This window comes from Strongylocentrotus purpuratus, unplaced genomic scaffold (genome assembly GCF_000002235.5).
Source record: "Strongylocentrotus purpuratus isolate Spur 01 unplaced genomic scaffold, Spur_5.0 spur5_scaffold_6, whole genome shotgun sequence".
Classification (NCBI taxonomy): Eukaryota; Metazoa; Echinodermata; class Echinoidea; order Camarodonta; family Strongylocentrotidae; genus Strongylocentrotus; species Strongylocentrotus purpuratus.
In genome coordinates, this window is record NW_022145612.1 from 11,389,000 (window position 1) to 11,405,143 (window position 16,144).

Here is a 16,144-nt window from a genome sequence, read left to right on the forward strand (position 1 = left end):
GTTGTGAGAGTGGCAAACATGTCATTTTAAATGAGGGGTAAGTCAGAGGTATTTTGACCCATACATACATTGACTACATCAAAGAGAAGTCAAGCTAGAGTATAATTGCCCAAATTCTATGGGAAATGACACTTTTGTTCATATACAGTATTCCTAATGTATCTGAAACAAAATGGCTGAATACCTTGGACATACCCGAATACCGAGTACTACACTGATTAAATGGAAATCCAACCCAAATACACAACTACTCTATAAGAAAGCAAAAAAATCAGAGAAGGAAAGTGATGACAGTTTCAATTAAATCTGACTAAATATAGGAAAGTCATGAATTTTTAAAGTTTGTAATCTCTTTAGTATGGGCACTTCAAATTGGCTGAAGCGGTGATGTAGTGCCAGACCACTTTCCCATCTGTTCCAACATATAAAATGACTTCAAATTTAATTTTTCAAAAATTCATGGCTCAGGACTTGTCAGGAGGGTCTATTCTTTTTAGAGGACCTAATCCTATAATAATGTGCTATCTATTTTTAGTAGTGCCCTGAGGGAGAAGGAACCTTCAAGAAAAACAGCAAATGGAGAGTTGTCCACAGTCCTACAATATGTCACAATCCACTGACCAAAGTCACCAAACTACCATTTTGAGATTCGCATAGACCTAGTGATCTCATTTAAAAAACATTCATAACTTCCTTGTTATTGGTCAGATTCATTTCAAACTTTTGCCATTCTGTTATGTTATTTTTCTGCTTTCATACAAATCAACTTATTACAAGGGTTGGATTGCCCTTTCACAATTCTCATACACATTAATCTTAAAGGGACTGAAGGTTTCCTACAAAGAAACCACACAGCAAAGTGAAGTGAAGGAAATATATACAAAAGATACTGAAATTTAGGTTTGACTGAAATTTTTATTTTATTTCAATACAAGTATACCAAGTACATTCACTTTCACAGGCGGTGCAAATTCATGTCTCTTAACCCATTAGCAACTAGAGATTTTGTTAAAAAAAGCCTATTACTCACTGGAAGATGTAATATTGCTTTCATTTTTACATTGTTCTGAACAATATGTAACATATTACATGTGCTATTTTTCTATGCAGAATTCAGTAAGGATTACGCACGTATAAGATTGTCATGGTAGACCCCATTGAAAATGGACGAGCGGTTAAGTTGCTAAAGGGTTAAGAAAATGAATTTGAACAAACGGGCTTTGATTCTCATATAACATAGGAATATGTTCTTTTGTGATGAACAAAAGTGACAATTTAGCCATCGATGTACATGTACTTTCAAGTAAACATATCACATCTGCAACATTGTAAATGAGTAGAAACCTCCTCATCCAATATTCTGCTAAATGCTATCAAGGTACTGTTAAATGTTAGGCTTGATCATCTACTGAAAAAAATATGTTTCATTGGTTGTTATTGGCCAGGTAATTGAGACGAAATCAGTTTACAGATAAATGAATAGTTGAATACACTGTACACTTAAAAGGACCAACATCTAAATGAACTGCCCATTGGAACATGTAAGCAACCTGTATACTGGCTTACACAGTATTGATTTTGTTGATCCATTCTCTCAGTAAGTTGAAAAAGGCTGTTCAAATTTTCTTTTAAAATGCGTTACCAGATCTGGTGAGAGCAATATGAAAAGGATATTATCTTCCAAATAACTTGCGTCTCATTCCCTATTGAAGACATGTTGGCACCTACCACTTGGTCCACAGAAAAAATGCAAGTTTTAAAGCTTTTTGTATGAGAACCCTGTTAAACCGTGCATGTAACATATTCCAAAAATGACAGATGATAAGCAAACAAACACATCTCTGCCTAAATATGTATTCATTACAAATCTTCAATCGTCCATATCTGTAATTGCACTAATGGCTTCCTACTTTACACGTACCTGCTTGTATGGAAATGTGTCTAGAATTGTGCACACCACAAAGAACTGCAAGTTGGCACTCTCCCAAAAGCATTTAGGTTTTCACTTTTATAAGGGTACACTGTAACATCTACCCTGGTACCTGCTTCTTCTTATCTTTTTTAACCACTATATGGACATGTAATTCTATTACAAAATAAATAATCATAAGCCTTTTTTAACAGAAAGATACATAAATTAAAGATGGAATATATTATCTTGCACATACTGTCAAACCAGAAACTTTCAAAAAATGACGGCAAACAACTTCGCAATTTGGGAAATTTAGTGTTGTGTCTAGAAATTATATCACTTTATGGCATGAACTTTGCAAATCTGAACCACAAGCAACATTGTAAAATCTAGTGCGTCGATGGTGATTACTTTTTTTTGCGGCATGGAACCGATCGCAAAACAGGCGAACATTTCATGATTGTGAAAGTTTCAAGTTTTAGATTAGATTAGTTTAGAACTCCTTGGTGAGGGGATGAGATGCCTTGTAACCATGGTTATCAAACACTTCCTCTGCGATCCTCATGATGGAAGCATCGTTGTTGAGACTTGGAGCTGGAAAGATAATGAAAACGCCAATTATATTCATGATTGGAAGATTCTGTATACGTCCAGTAATAGGTACAAAATATCAGGGTTCTGTTTGCACAATCATGTTTTAAAGTGCTGTCTTCTACAACTGTAGATACCCATAAAATTTTATTTGAAAAAATAGGTTCAAGATTGTAATGATGCAAAATTGCAAATAGACTCTGATTATCCTTGACATTGCCGATGTACAGCCATTTGGAGTAATATTACAATTGAACATTAAAAGGTCAATTGTGCTCTTGTTGCTCTACATTTTACATGCATGTATAAACATTGTAATGGAAACCAATACATCAAAGCCACAGGTTCAACTTCTGTGTTGTAACATCCAAGCCAACAACCTGTCTCATACCCAGTCACACTGCCAAACTGACTTAAAACTGACTGATAACCTGGCAATTCAAGGTATATAATTAGTATCTCGTTGGTCTTATCAATGAGACTGGGGTCCCGGTACTATTCATCTGTCCAGATAAATGCCTAGTGATACAAGATATACATACAACAGCGGTTACACCTAACCACACTTAATGATGATCAGTAAGATTTCATACCTAGACCAATATCATAGATATTTTGTGCGATGCGCTTTTCAGCCTCGTTGACAAAGGTGGTTGCAATGAGGACGTCGTGGTCACAGTTCCTGAGTCCAACGGTCTTGGCTCTTGAAGCCCTGGACAGGACGGCAGTCATACCATAGAGATCAATCAGGATGTCAGCCACTCGCTTCAAGATCAGCTGTTCCTTCACAACATCCTGAAGATGGCCGGTGAAGATTGGAAGGTACAGAGGGGAGACAAATTGTTGTATCAAGTAAATTTGCAGGCCAAAAAAATGAAAAGGTTAATTTTTAAGGGCATTTGAAAGATAATACTAATTTCAAACTTCCCTGAAAAAAAAAAAGGGGGGGGGGGTAGTCTGCAAGCACAAACCCTGGTCAGTCGTAAAAGTGAGTCTGCACTATAAGACTACCATAGGCCATGTACAGTAGCTGCTCCTGATACAACCAGTAGGTAGCTTGGCTAGACTTCTCTCAAGGCACAACGATTTGTTGATAAAGTGTTAAATTAGGGTCTGTGCCTGCAGACTAGGGGGGGGGGGGGGGGGGGCTTGAAAATGTCTTTAAGTGGGAAAATAGCGATTATAAGTTGTCAAATCGACTTAAGTGCTACCAAGTCAGTAAGTGATAGCCTGATTTTCAGACTGTTGTACCGAACGGTTGTACTGTACGGTTGTGCTGCACAAATATTCAATCAGTTTAATTTTGGCCATTACAAGAAGTGGGTTATTGATGTAGACAAATGCTTGTGTAACCTTATTACCAAAGAAGAAGAAAAGCCAGTCAGTCACTCAATAGTGTCTGACAGTGAAGTCTAGCAAGTAAACAGGTTTCCTTGCATAATTTGAATGTTAGGACACTGCTAACGTTTAAATTTCACAGATAGGATCGACATACATTACATATTTATAATACCTGCAAAGTTCTACAGAATTTGATGTAGGCTGCAAAAGGGACATAGTATCTTTAAGGGGCCCATGATGAAGATCTTCTTATGTACATCATGTAGACTTGTAAAGACATGAAAAAGATGTTGATCTTTAAATTGGTGATGATCGTGATGACAATGGTGGTTATGATGATGATGAAGATTAATTTTACCTTCTTGTACTTGCTGAGAATTCCTTCTACTACCTGCTGGAATGATGTGACACACTGAGCTAGCTGCTTCCCACTTGTCTGTGAAGGTTTAGACAAAACAGAAGGTTTAGATAAAACTGATGCACTGTCAATTTGTTAATACTTGGTTGCCAAACGATGGAAAAGGTTACCTTTCCCATAAGTGAGTCGTGTTGAATGTATATAGTCAATAATTCTTTTGAGTATGCCTGAATTTTGCCTTCTCTTCTCTTCTTTTGTATTTTCAGTGTCATAACACATCTCCTAATTCATTCAAATAAGATATTCAAATTATAATAATATACAGAGTAACATAAACACAATTCAAGAACATGGTAATATGCAAGGCATAAATCCCTTTCAGCATCACCTTGTGTTGGATATACCAGAGTCACAACACTAGAAAAAAATAAGAAGGGAAGAGAGAAATAGACGGAGGGAAAGATAAGGATCAGGGACGTAAAGTAAAGAGGGAAGAAGAGTATTGCTAAAGATTCTGCTGAAGATTTAAGGTTCGTTGGTACCTCAAGAGAAGGATGAACGCCTCCATCATTATGCTGGAGTTTGACATTGCCTGATGACTTGAGTCCAAGGCGACCTAGGAATCGACCTGTCAACATCTTGAATGCAAAACCTGGATTTGCTACTGGATTCTGAAGTTTCCTGCACAATTAAAAAAAAAAAAAAAAAAAAAAAAAAAACATTATGCTGTCTTTTGTTTACAGCAGAACTCTTACATTTTCTTTGAAACTTCACATTCATGTAATTTTAAACAATTTTCTTTTTGTGTGTGCAAAATGCTGGGCCCACCTAGAAAATTCAATCAAAGTACACCTTCAAAAGAAATATTTAAGTAAAGGTTAATGCATGGAATACAAGATCTGGGTGATCAATTCCTGTATTTCAACGGGTCGAGTACGCATCAGAGTTGTAAGAATAAAGGTAAACGCTCTGCTAATTTACAGGATTGGTGTTTTGCTTCACGAAGTGTAACATTAAATTTCATGTGCTTAGGACTAGAACAGCTGTAAACTACTTACTTGACCATAGCACCAAGTTCCTTCCCAGCATGCTGCAGGCAGGTGAGAGCAACATACAACCGTAGGATCTCATTGGTTCCCTCAAAGATGAGGAGGATACGACTATCACGGAGGTAGCGCTCGTATGGATAGTCCTTCATGTAGCCCAAACCACCAAGAATCTGCAGAGCTTCGCTCACACATACCCATCCTCCTTCTGAACTGAAGATCTATTCATGAAAATGAAGCAGTGGGACTGTTTATCACCAGTAAGGATAATTTCTAGATGTGAATTCTGGGAGGGGGGTACTCAGATTTGGTTTGGCCGGGGATGTGCTGCTCAAGCCTCGAAACCCCTACCCATTTTGAAGGGTCATTTCTGGGGGATTTTTCTCAAGTAAGGCCCGTTTTTCACAATTTTCTTGTAATTTTAAATAAAACAGATCCATGCTTAGGGATATTTTTGTGAAAAAGATGACCTATCAGAGCGGCACACCCTGTATGTCTTACTATATACCCCCCCCCCCCCCTCCGGATGTGAATTAAATATACACTTTAAACATTAAATTTAGGTAAAATAAACCGTTTAACATATGGAATTAAGAATTTCAAGCGTCTTATACATAAGCTCTACAAATACAATACATATATTCCTTTATGAATTTATAATTGTGTTGAAATTGAATCTCACAAAACTCTAGACCAAAGAAAAGGGTATAAACAACAACAACAAATATCAAATAACAATTACTTTTTCAAGCATTCATTTTCAGTGAATCTCTTAAACAAACTCATATTTATAAGGAAACACAATTCATATTGTTTTTTGAACCATACACTTTGGATAGAATATATGGCATGTATATAGAAACAGGTTGTCATGTGCCTGGCAGAGGGTTTGAACAACTATGTAACTATCTTTTTGCTTTGCACATGATGAAGAGTTGAACCAACCTTGACCATTGCAGCTTCTACGGAGCAATCCGGTGTGCCTGGCCTGTCCAGTAAACCAGCAGTGAGATAGGCCATGCTCTCCATCGCATAGGCTGACATAGTCATCCTTCCTACCTTCTCCTGTATCATACCAAACTCCTTCAGCTTGGTGTCAAACTGCTTGCGCTGTGAGGCATGTTCGGTGGTCATACCTGAAATGATTGAGGAAGTGTGGCATAAGAGCTGATACCATGTTCAAGAGCAAGGGGGGGGGGGGATAGTTTCACAAAGATCCTAAGTTGAAATTATCTCTAAGTTGGACTTAAAAATCATGGAAAGCCGTTACCATCTTTGAGAATATTTGTAAAAGTTATTTTAAAAGGCATAAAATGTCAATTCAATCATTCATATTTTCTATTATCAAGGAGATTTCATGTTCTTGATGTGTAATTTATGAAAAGTCTAAAATACTTGAATTTTTGTATCTGAATATATTTTATTTCAAGGCTACAAATGGCTCTCCAAAATATTTAAGTCCAGCTTGTTCGACTAAGGATCTTTGTGAAACACAACCCAGGTCCTGGCTCTTGTAAAAGGGAGGAAAGAAGGAACAATTCTGAAAAAAACTCTAACAAGAAAGGAACAATAACAAAAAGGGGAAGAGTAGGTCTTTCTTATCATTTTTTCCAGGGACATTCTGATCTATCAATAGAAGGTGGCACAACAACACAATGGGAGGGGGGTGCATTGCTGATGTCCCCCCCCCCCCCCCAATTTCTGCCAGTCACCATATTGTGGATAAGGCCATGAGAATACACAAATAAGAGTCCCATTTGCTTTAATGCTTGGTACTCAAGAATATTACACCACATAGACAATGAATTATTAGCTCGAGAGTTACATGTAAATGTTATCAATTCTTATAATCACTATGAACAACCCATCAAGCCTTAGTAATCATTTGACTCCTTGACATTTTTCTTATCTAGTGTTGCAGCAGATACACTTAACAACTAAATTATTCATAACTTACAAAGTTTTGTAATTTTTGAAGTATGTGAGAAATTGCTTTTTCTCTATTCATGTTTCTTGAGAATGTGATACAGTGTATATCAAAGCTTATATCTAAAAGTATTTCACAAAGGCTCTAATTTGATCAGTCCACCATTAATTCTTTCATTATAAACAAATTTTAAAAACATCAAATTTCCAAGGGGTACAAATAATTTAGTTGCTAACTGTATTTGTGAAACAGCTTGTTTATACATGTATGTAGTTGTACCAGAGATAAATTACACCCATCGATATTCTTCCCTTTAACATATTTTTGCACTACCTGGTATATAGCAACAAACAGATTTTCGGTTCATAAACACTTGTTCCTTATGTATTAAATAACTACTGGTTTGAAAAATATCTGCGTTCAATACTTATTCTATAAAAATAATGTGCTTACCTATGAGTTTTTTAAGCATGCCAGCTCCAGAGCTGCCCATGCTAAAACGACCACTGTTGAGGATGTTCATAGCCATCTTGAAACCACCACCTACTTCTCCTATGATGTTTTCTAGAGGCACAGGGGTGTTGTCGAAGTACACCTCACAAGCTGAAATTTAAACGATTCATTAATTGGAGGCTTTAAAATCATCATGAAATGTGTTGAATGTATGGAATAAATTATACGAAGGGCTTGACACTGACAGAGACCTGGTGCACATCAGCATCAAATTTTTATTACCAAACTTAAGCCCCCCAAATTGTAAATTTAAACAGGGTGCCCTTACGTACAGATTCCATAAATCAATAAGAACTCTACAGAAGAAAAAAAATGGAGTAGAGCTAAGCTACTTAAATTTTGGTGAAAGTTTTTGACACATTTCTAGTATTTACGAAAGTTATCAAATGATAAAGTGGACCTTTGACAGGCCAACATTTAGCACTAACCTTGTTGAAGAAAAAAATTGACATGAAATATTTAAACTTGTAAGAGATTGTATAATAGGAGATGAAATACAAAGTTCTTGTTTAGGTTTGCATAGAATCTTCTGAATCTAACCCAATATCAATGAACCTTGTAAAAAACAAAGCTTTCTATTTGTTGCTTCAATGGTACTATAGTCTCATTTGAATACATGAAAATGAACATTAGAGAGAAATAGAAATGCAATACATACTGTTTGAACCTCTGATTCCTAGTTTATCTTCTGGCTTGCCATTGGTGATCCCTCCAAAGTTTCTCTCCACAAAGAAAGCTGTAATCTTATCCTTGGTTTCACCCTGAAAGGATTTACATTCAGACAACTCATCATTTGTGCAATGATAATATTTCAAGAAATGGATATCAGAATTCTTGCGGAAATTGTATATTTATAAATTAAGCCTGTGCATAAGTGTGTACACGTTGCAGTCTTATTATGTATTTTCCCTTCTAAAGTGTAATGATTTGTATCAAACATCCTGTAAGCAGAACACTAGTGATATTCATAAATGAAAAAGCATGATTACACAAAAGTAAATAAAAGTTTTGCATGCCACACAAACCCTTCCCATGTCTTTTTTAATGGATGCCTTTTTTCTAATTTTTATAAATTCAAGTTCAACACTCTTTTACTATCAGTTGATAGCATTATTTGACAAGCTTTGAAATCTCGTTAAATATGTGTTGGTTTATTTCAGGCAAGAGTTTAGTGGTGAAATGCAAGAACATAAACTGTTCTCCAAATAATCTATTATAAAAATGATATGAATACATGACATATCCCATGACCTTGGTAAAATATATCTACAATCACAACTAGGTCCATGTGTAAAGTCCATTTATAATCTAAATGTTGGTAGATATGCAAGATAAACTATTAGAATACGTCCTGCTATCTGCATCAAAGAGACAAGTCAGCTCGTACCTGTTCGTCCACTACTTCTGTTCTGGCAAAGACCGTAAACACATCGGCAATCCCTCCATTGGAGATCCAAATCTGAAGAAAAAAACAATGATAGAAATTTTTTCAATGAAACTTATATGATATCTGAAATCCCTTGCCAAATATTGATTTTTTAAATCTCTCAATATACATACATATAGTCCAAGGTAAAGACTAATTACTCTGATGAGGTATAGGTATGGAACTGAAAAGAAAGTCTAACTATAAATAATAACCATCACTATCCTTCATTAAAACCAGCAACTACCAAGATACAAAACCCCTTTCTTTCAGTTTACAATCAAGATCAGCATTTATGTACAACTCATACAAAGGAATACAATCTGAAATTTATTATACACACGATTTCAATCTTCTGGAAGAATTACAATGTTATATATTCATTACACCCAGTGAGCATTTGACATACCTTTCCTCCATTAAGTAGATAATGTTTACCATCTGGACTTAGAGTTGCCTTGGTTCGAATGGAGGCTGCATCACTGCCACTGAAATACAAAATATGTAGTGTAACATTAAACAAATTTTGTATCAAGTAAAAACAAAGATAATCATTATCACAAAATATACTTAACTGACTCTTATGAGAAAAGGTTTGCTTCACATACCTAATGGCTAAAGAGTAGAAATTGGCCTATGATATCCAATCTGAAACCCTCCAATAATAACTCAGTATGAGAGAATATGTACACAATATAATTTGATGACACAAAGCTGTATGGTCTGACTTGCAAATACCAAACGCTTTCAAATCTCTTTCAAAATATCTTCAAATGAATAACTATACTAGGCCTTGGTGGCATAATGTAAGGAAAGACAACCGAAATTGACCTCCTTGCCTACATGACTAATAAATAGTTATTAAAGAAAAAAAACAGGACAGAACAACTATATGACAAACATAAATGTCACTGAAAAGGTTTAGTGTCATTGTCGCGCATCAAAATAATTGCAACATTCAATTATTAAAACTGAAGTACACGACATAGTCCTATTATGCTTTATGTTGCTCACCACAGAGTGGTTAAATAATTAGCAAATATACTGTGAAATGAATCCCCAATGCAATGCCTACAAGTAACTGCAAAATGAATTATGTTGGTTTAAAAAAAAATCCATGCTATTTCTAACCTTGAAGGCTCTGTAAGGCAAAAAGCAGCCACCAGTTCACCTGTAGCTAGCTTGGGAAGATACTTGGCTTTCTGTTCTTCAGTTCCAGCAATCAGAAGGCCCTAAAAAGATGGAAATGGTAAAAGTGAATGTGTATTCTCTCTATTTTGCTTCATATGAAACTTGCTTATTATATCTTAAAGAAACAGTCAAATGTTTGATACCATTCAGCAAACTATCAAAGATATCAGGATACAGAGTTGTAAAGCTAGATCCTCTAAAAAAAGGGTCACTGTTAATGAATTGTATAGTTGCAGTTATCAATACATCTCTTTTAATTAGCATAAAACTGACGGCTTGTCCATCAGTCTACCAACTTCTTTAAGATAAAGTTAAGTTCCGGTCATGCGATTGCATTGTGAAAGGAACGCTGTGGAATTGATCAGAAAAGATTGATCATCTAGCATATAAGTATTGGTGTACACTGCAAGGTTCTGGAATCATCCAAATGATAAGAAATTTGGCCCAGTCTTGGTAAAGTTACAAGCACTGTACACAGAAAGATGTATATGGGACTACACAAACATGTGGCATAAAAAATCTGTCCTAATTTTTATGATGTTACATGCCGTATTTAGAATATTAAGGCATTTGAAGAGCCATGCTTTTCAGGGAAAATTTGTTATCTGATTTTCTTCCACACTTGCATAATACAATGATACATGTAACACTCACAAATTATTTTTTTACCTCTTCCCAGAACTCAACCTTTTCTTTAAAGAGTGCATTTGAATAATGGATATGACGTTGCTAGTATTGGTAATTAGAAACTTTAGCTTAGGAATGGCTGACCACTAATACAAACCTTGAAACCTATGGACTGATGTGCGGCTAATGTGACAGCAATAGCACCATCTTGTGCAGTGATTTCAGCTAGGCGAGCAAATTCTGTGTTTGACAGTCCAAGTCCACCTGTACAAATATTAGTAAAGAATCAAAATAACAAATAAAGAAAAATACAAAGAAGTGAATACAACCTGTATAAGAAGATATGTTGTTTGCTTTAGTCAGCGGAAGGGCACAGAATCATACCATTTACACATAATTAATGCCATTCGGGGTCCATTAAGATGATATAAAAGTTGGGAAATATAATAATATTAGTTCACGAACGATTGCTCATGTGCTACTCCCAACTTTCTATTTTCCAGAAATAAATTTTGTATCACGAAAATCAAGGTATATAATTTCAAGACAAAATATTTGTAGAACACAAATTTTTAGCTCATTTCACTACAAACTTTTTTACAAACTGATAAAAGAAAGAAAATAAGAAAAGGAAGAAGAAAAAATAAAAATTTATAGAAAATTCAGTGGATATTATTACCATAATCTTCAGGAACTTGTTGACCAAAGAGACCAAGATCTTTCAATCCTTGCAACGTCTTCTCATCAATTTTGGCATTTACATCAATTGCTGTGGAGTCCACTGAGGGTGAAGAAAGAAAAAAATAGATGAGTAAATTTTATGCTTCTTCATTTTTTTTCTTATCACCATCATAACATACAAGAGAGTAATATCTGCACAAGTATCAGGCTCAGTAATATTTCTTGTATGCATTACCTACAGTGTACATATCAATATTATTTATTTTGCTGTATCAATGTACCAACTTCAAGGTGACCTTCACAGTCTCAATATCATGCACACTTAAAAGTACTATGTCCCATTTACAGCCAACATCAAATTCTATAGAACTTCGCAGGAATCATGAATCACATATGTCCTAGCTGTGAAATATAAACGTTAGCAGTGTCCTAGTATTCAAATTATGCAAGGAAACCTGTTTACTTTCTAGACTTCACTGTCAGACACTATCGAGTGACTGACCGACTTCATTTTTTTTCTTTGGCAATAACATACATAAAATGAGCTGTAAAGGATACATGAGCATTTGTCTACATCAATGACCAACTTCTTGTAATGGCCAAAATTAAACCGATTGAATCTTTGAGCAGCGCAAATCGTACACGATTTGGTACAAGGGTCTGAAAATCAGACTATTTACTAAAAGGATTGCAATCTCTAAAGTTGATACAACAACTAACAGTCCTTATTTTCCCTTAAAAAGACATTTTCAAGCCCCCCTTTTTAGGGAAGTTCTAAATTAGTATTATCTTTCAAATGCCTTTGGAATTAAACCTTTTCATTTTTTTTGGCCTGCAAATGGCACCTTTAAAGTATAACAAAAATATCATTATAACATACAAGAGCGCAAGACTAAAAAGTATGTTTACCAGTAATATTTGCACCTGTATCAGGCTCAGTAATATTTCTTGTATGCATTACCTACATATCCTTATTATTCATTTTGCTGTATGTACCAACTTCAAGGTGACCTTCACAGTCCCAATACCATGCACACTTAAAAGTTTAATAAAAATACCATAAAAACAAAAGTGAAAATCACATATATTGTAAGTTACATTTATTCTATTTCTTTTTATATTTTATATCTTCATTCCCCCCCCCCCCCCTTTAGCTGAGACTGAGAGGTCCATACTTTCATTGACAAAGCATTGTTCACATTGAATGGACTAGACAAATAATATAACTGTCTGTCGTGTACTCCCAGCCCCCTCACTCCGTGAACGGAGGGATGCCATGCATGTTACCAAATTGTCCGGTAAAGGGGTACTTTTCACTCACCAAAGTCTGGCTCATAGTACACAAAAATCTGGCCCTTATTGACTTTACACATCAGACTTAGGGGGTGTTTTCAAAAGGAGGGAACATGAATATGTGTACCCTAAATAACACTGAGTGGGGGGGGGGGGGGGGGCGGGAGTGTACTAAACTACTTGGGATTGTTCTTTTTATTGAAAATTCAAATCTTTAAATGAAAATTCTACCTTCTTCATTGAAATATTTTTCAATGGGATCACACATTTGGTTGAGGTGATCAAACTGCTCCATTGTGATTTCAGGGAAAGGGAATGCATCGTCCTGTAAAGAGATATAAAACACAAGGTTAATCACATTGCAGGGTAAGTTACATATTCATTGTAGGGTCTATGGCTCTTTTGAGGAAATTAATCCTAAATCATTAATTTTTGGTTTATAAATACAATGATAAAATATAGTCTATAACGTATAGAGTATAGTCCAGACAGAAAAATCCTAATTTGGAGGAGTTTTATATTATCTTTTAAATTCTGAGACTCTTCCTCCAACTCATTTAAGTGGAGCCAGAACCAGGAGTCTCAGCGGACCATATCCCCAAATATAACATAGACCCGTCTACCGATATTTTTTTTTCCTTCAGAGTATATACAATTCTAAAAAGTATGCTGCGTTCTCTAATTTTTAAAACCTAAAAAGGTTAAAAGTAAAACTATAAAAGTATCAATAAATAATATCAAGATGTTTAAAGTCCTAGTGAAACATCATTTCATGTCATAGTCTATAACCAGTGGTACCGTACTGGGGCTCCAGAGTTAGGTTCAAAAGGTGGTTCGGGGTAGACCGAAAGCTTCAGTCTCTATACCGTCGGTTGTTCCACTGAGACTACGTCTGGCTCCACTAGACCTCCGGTTATAGAGACAGAACGATCGCCTATGCCAGCCTATGTTGAAGATATCACGGCTAGATTTTAGCCGTTAGGCCCCTCCCACAAACATGAACAAACTTGCCACGGCCGTATTGTTATGCCCCCAAAATCCCCCAAAATCCCCCAAAATGTCATTTTACCTCGTGCATATCCAATTTTACATTAGGCCTAGGCTATAATACATCGGTTCCACTTACTAACTTGATTGAAATAATCTGTTTAATGGTCCCTTTTAAGGAAATTATGGGTCAAAATCGACATCCATGTTGAAAATCTTGCAAGCTGTGTTAAACTCTCGCTGCCGTCAATCTCATCCCTTCTAGTCTACGCCGAAGGCAAAATGATTATGAAGGAAAAACTGTGATAACGCCATTACGAACGTGTAGATGGCGCACAGTTTTTCCTTCATAATCATTTTTGCCTTCGGCGTAGACTAGAAGGGATGAGATTGACGGCAGCGAGAGTTTAACAAGGCTTGCAAGATTTTCAACATGGACGTCGATTTTGACCCATAATTTCCTTAAAAGGGACCATTAAACGGATTATTTCAATCAAGTTAGTAAGTGGAACCGATGTATTATAGCCTAGGCCTAATGTAAAATTGGATATGCACGAGGTAAAATGACATTTTGGGGGATTTTGGGGGATTTTGGGGGCATAACAATACGGCCGTGGCAAGTTTGTTCATGTTTGTGGGAGGGGCCTAACGGCTAAAATCTAGCCGTGATATCTTCAACATAGGCTGGCATAGGCGATCGTTCTGTCTCCATAACCGGAGGTCTAGTGGAGCCAGACGTAGTCTCAGTGGAACAACCGACGGTATAGAGACTGAAGCTTTCGGTCTAGTTCGGGGAGACTTTTAAAATGTGAAATGAATTAATTGACAAAAAGGTAGGTTGTTGATCATGATCTAGCTCAACAAAACATCAGATTCATCATTACTAATTAAGACATCAACAAATAACATGAAAATTATAATGAATATGAATTATGTCAAGTTATGATTATGAGTGTGCACTGGACTTGTTCAGGCAAGGTGAAAATTAAGTTTTACTTCCATTTAAATGTTTATAAATGTGTATACGTATACCTTGTTAAATTTGCCGAGACAAAGATTCTTGGCAAAGCCGACTGGAGAGGCTGTAACTCGAGAGACGCTTGACGCCGCTGAGCTCGGACTCACAGATGATTCCGACTCCTGGTAACGGAAAGCTGAATTGGCAATCCCCCGTACTGCTGGCGGAGTATGCCGATGTAAAGTGGTCTGTCTCACCGGCAGAGATGTCGAAGGATTTGACCGGTTATGAAAGCAGTTTACGGATGTAACTGCTTTGGGTTTGGCTCCATTCGAAGACCTTGATACCAAGCATGGTTGAACATTTTGAAAATTGCGAAAATTGCGACAAAACATTGCTGCATTAAACAATAATTCACAACTTTAATACTCCACTTGGGGGGACTTTCCCTGAAATTCACTGGTTTAGAACGTAAATTATGTAAGAAGATCATTGGATTGTCAACTAAGGGTGGTAGCGTCTAGCTCGGTGGAGGGTGTGGGTTAAGGCTGTGCACAACAGTGTAATGAGGTACCCGAGTACACTCCCAGGCTCACAGGCGAATACTCGAATATTCGGACGCCATGTTTTTTTATAATTTTTTTGAATTTTTTTTGAATTTTTTTGATTTTTTTTAAATTTTTAAATTTTTGGATTTTTTTTCTTTTTTTTCTTTTTTTGCCACTACCATACCACTCGGCAGTTTCTCAGGTCCCTCGCGCAGCTCGCTGAAAACGCATGCAACTTGCAACTTTACTTTGAGTTGCAGTTGAAGGCGCCGATTTAATAAGAATAATAACAGTAAACAATGCTGTTTTAAAAACCAAAGATGGCAGAATAATCCATTTTCCTCCAAGTCCAAACAGAAATCTGGACATTTGGTCCCAGTTTCTGAAAGGTGAGTTTGACAGTGCTTGAGTTGGGAAACATTTTTACCGATGGTACCATGCCAGCGGACGCTGCTCTCCCTGGCACGGGTGAGCGTGGGCCTGGACATTTTTTTTTTTTTTTTTTTTTTTTTTTTTTTTTTAATTTTTTTTTTTTTTGCGGCCGAATATTCGGGTACAAGAAATCGTACCCGAGTAGTTGTCAACCGTGCGGGTACTCGAGCATTCGACTACCCGTCGCAGCCTTAGTGTGGGTTATCATGGGAAATTATATAAGAAATATATAATATTGTGAAATAGAAACTTAAGTATATACAATTTAAATTTAAAAATTTAAATTAAAAATATGATTAATCTATACAGTTTG

At 36.1% G+C, this 16,144-nt stretch overlaps 1 protein-coding gene across 1 annotated transcript; it reads right to left on the reverse strand.

Annotated features, from left to right (window-relative positions):
• Positions 1-895: 895 nt before the first annotated feature.
• Positions 896-15,387, reverse strand: LOC753939 (acyl-CoA dehydrogenase family member 9, mitochondrial). Its single transcript, XM_003727906.3, has 15 exons — positions 14,926-15,387; positions 13,138-13,231; positions 11,612-11,713; positions 11,090-11,196; positions 10,246-10,346; positions 9,524-9,602; positions 9,076-9,147; positions 8,347-8,449; positions 7,629-7,778; positions 6,194-6,384; positions 5,261-5,469; positions 4,745-4,883; positions 4,203-4,280; positions 3,097-3,298; positions 896-2,506 (listed from the first exon to the last, which is right to left on the reverse strand). Exons 1-15 carry the CDS (start codon positions 15,244-15,246, stop codon positions 2,406-2,408), a joined length of 2,049 nt encoding a protein of 682 aa, XP_003727954.2. The 5' UTR covers positions 15,247-15,387; the 3' UTR covers positions 896-2,405.
• Positions 15,388-16,144: the final 757 nt, after the last annotated feature.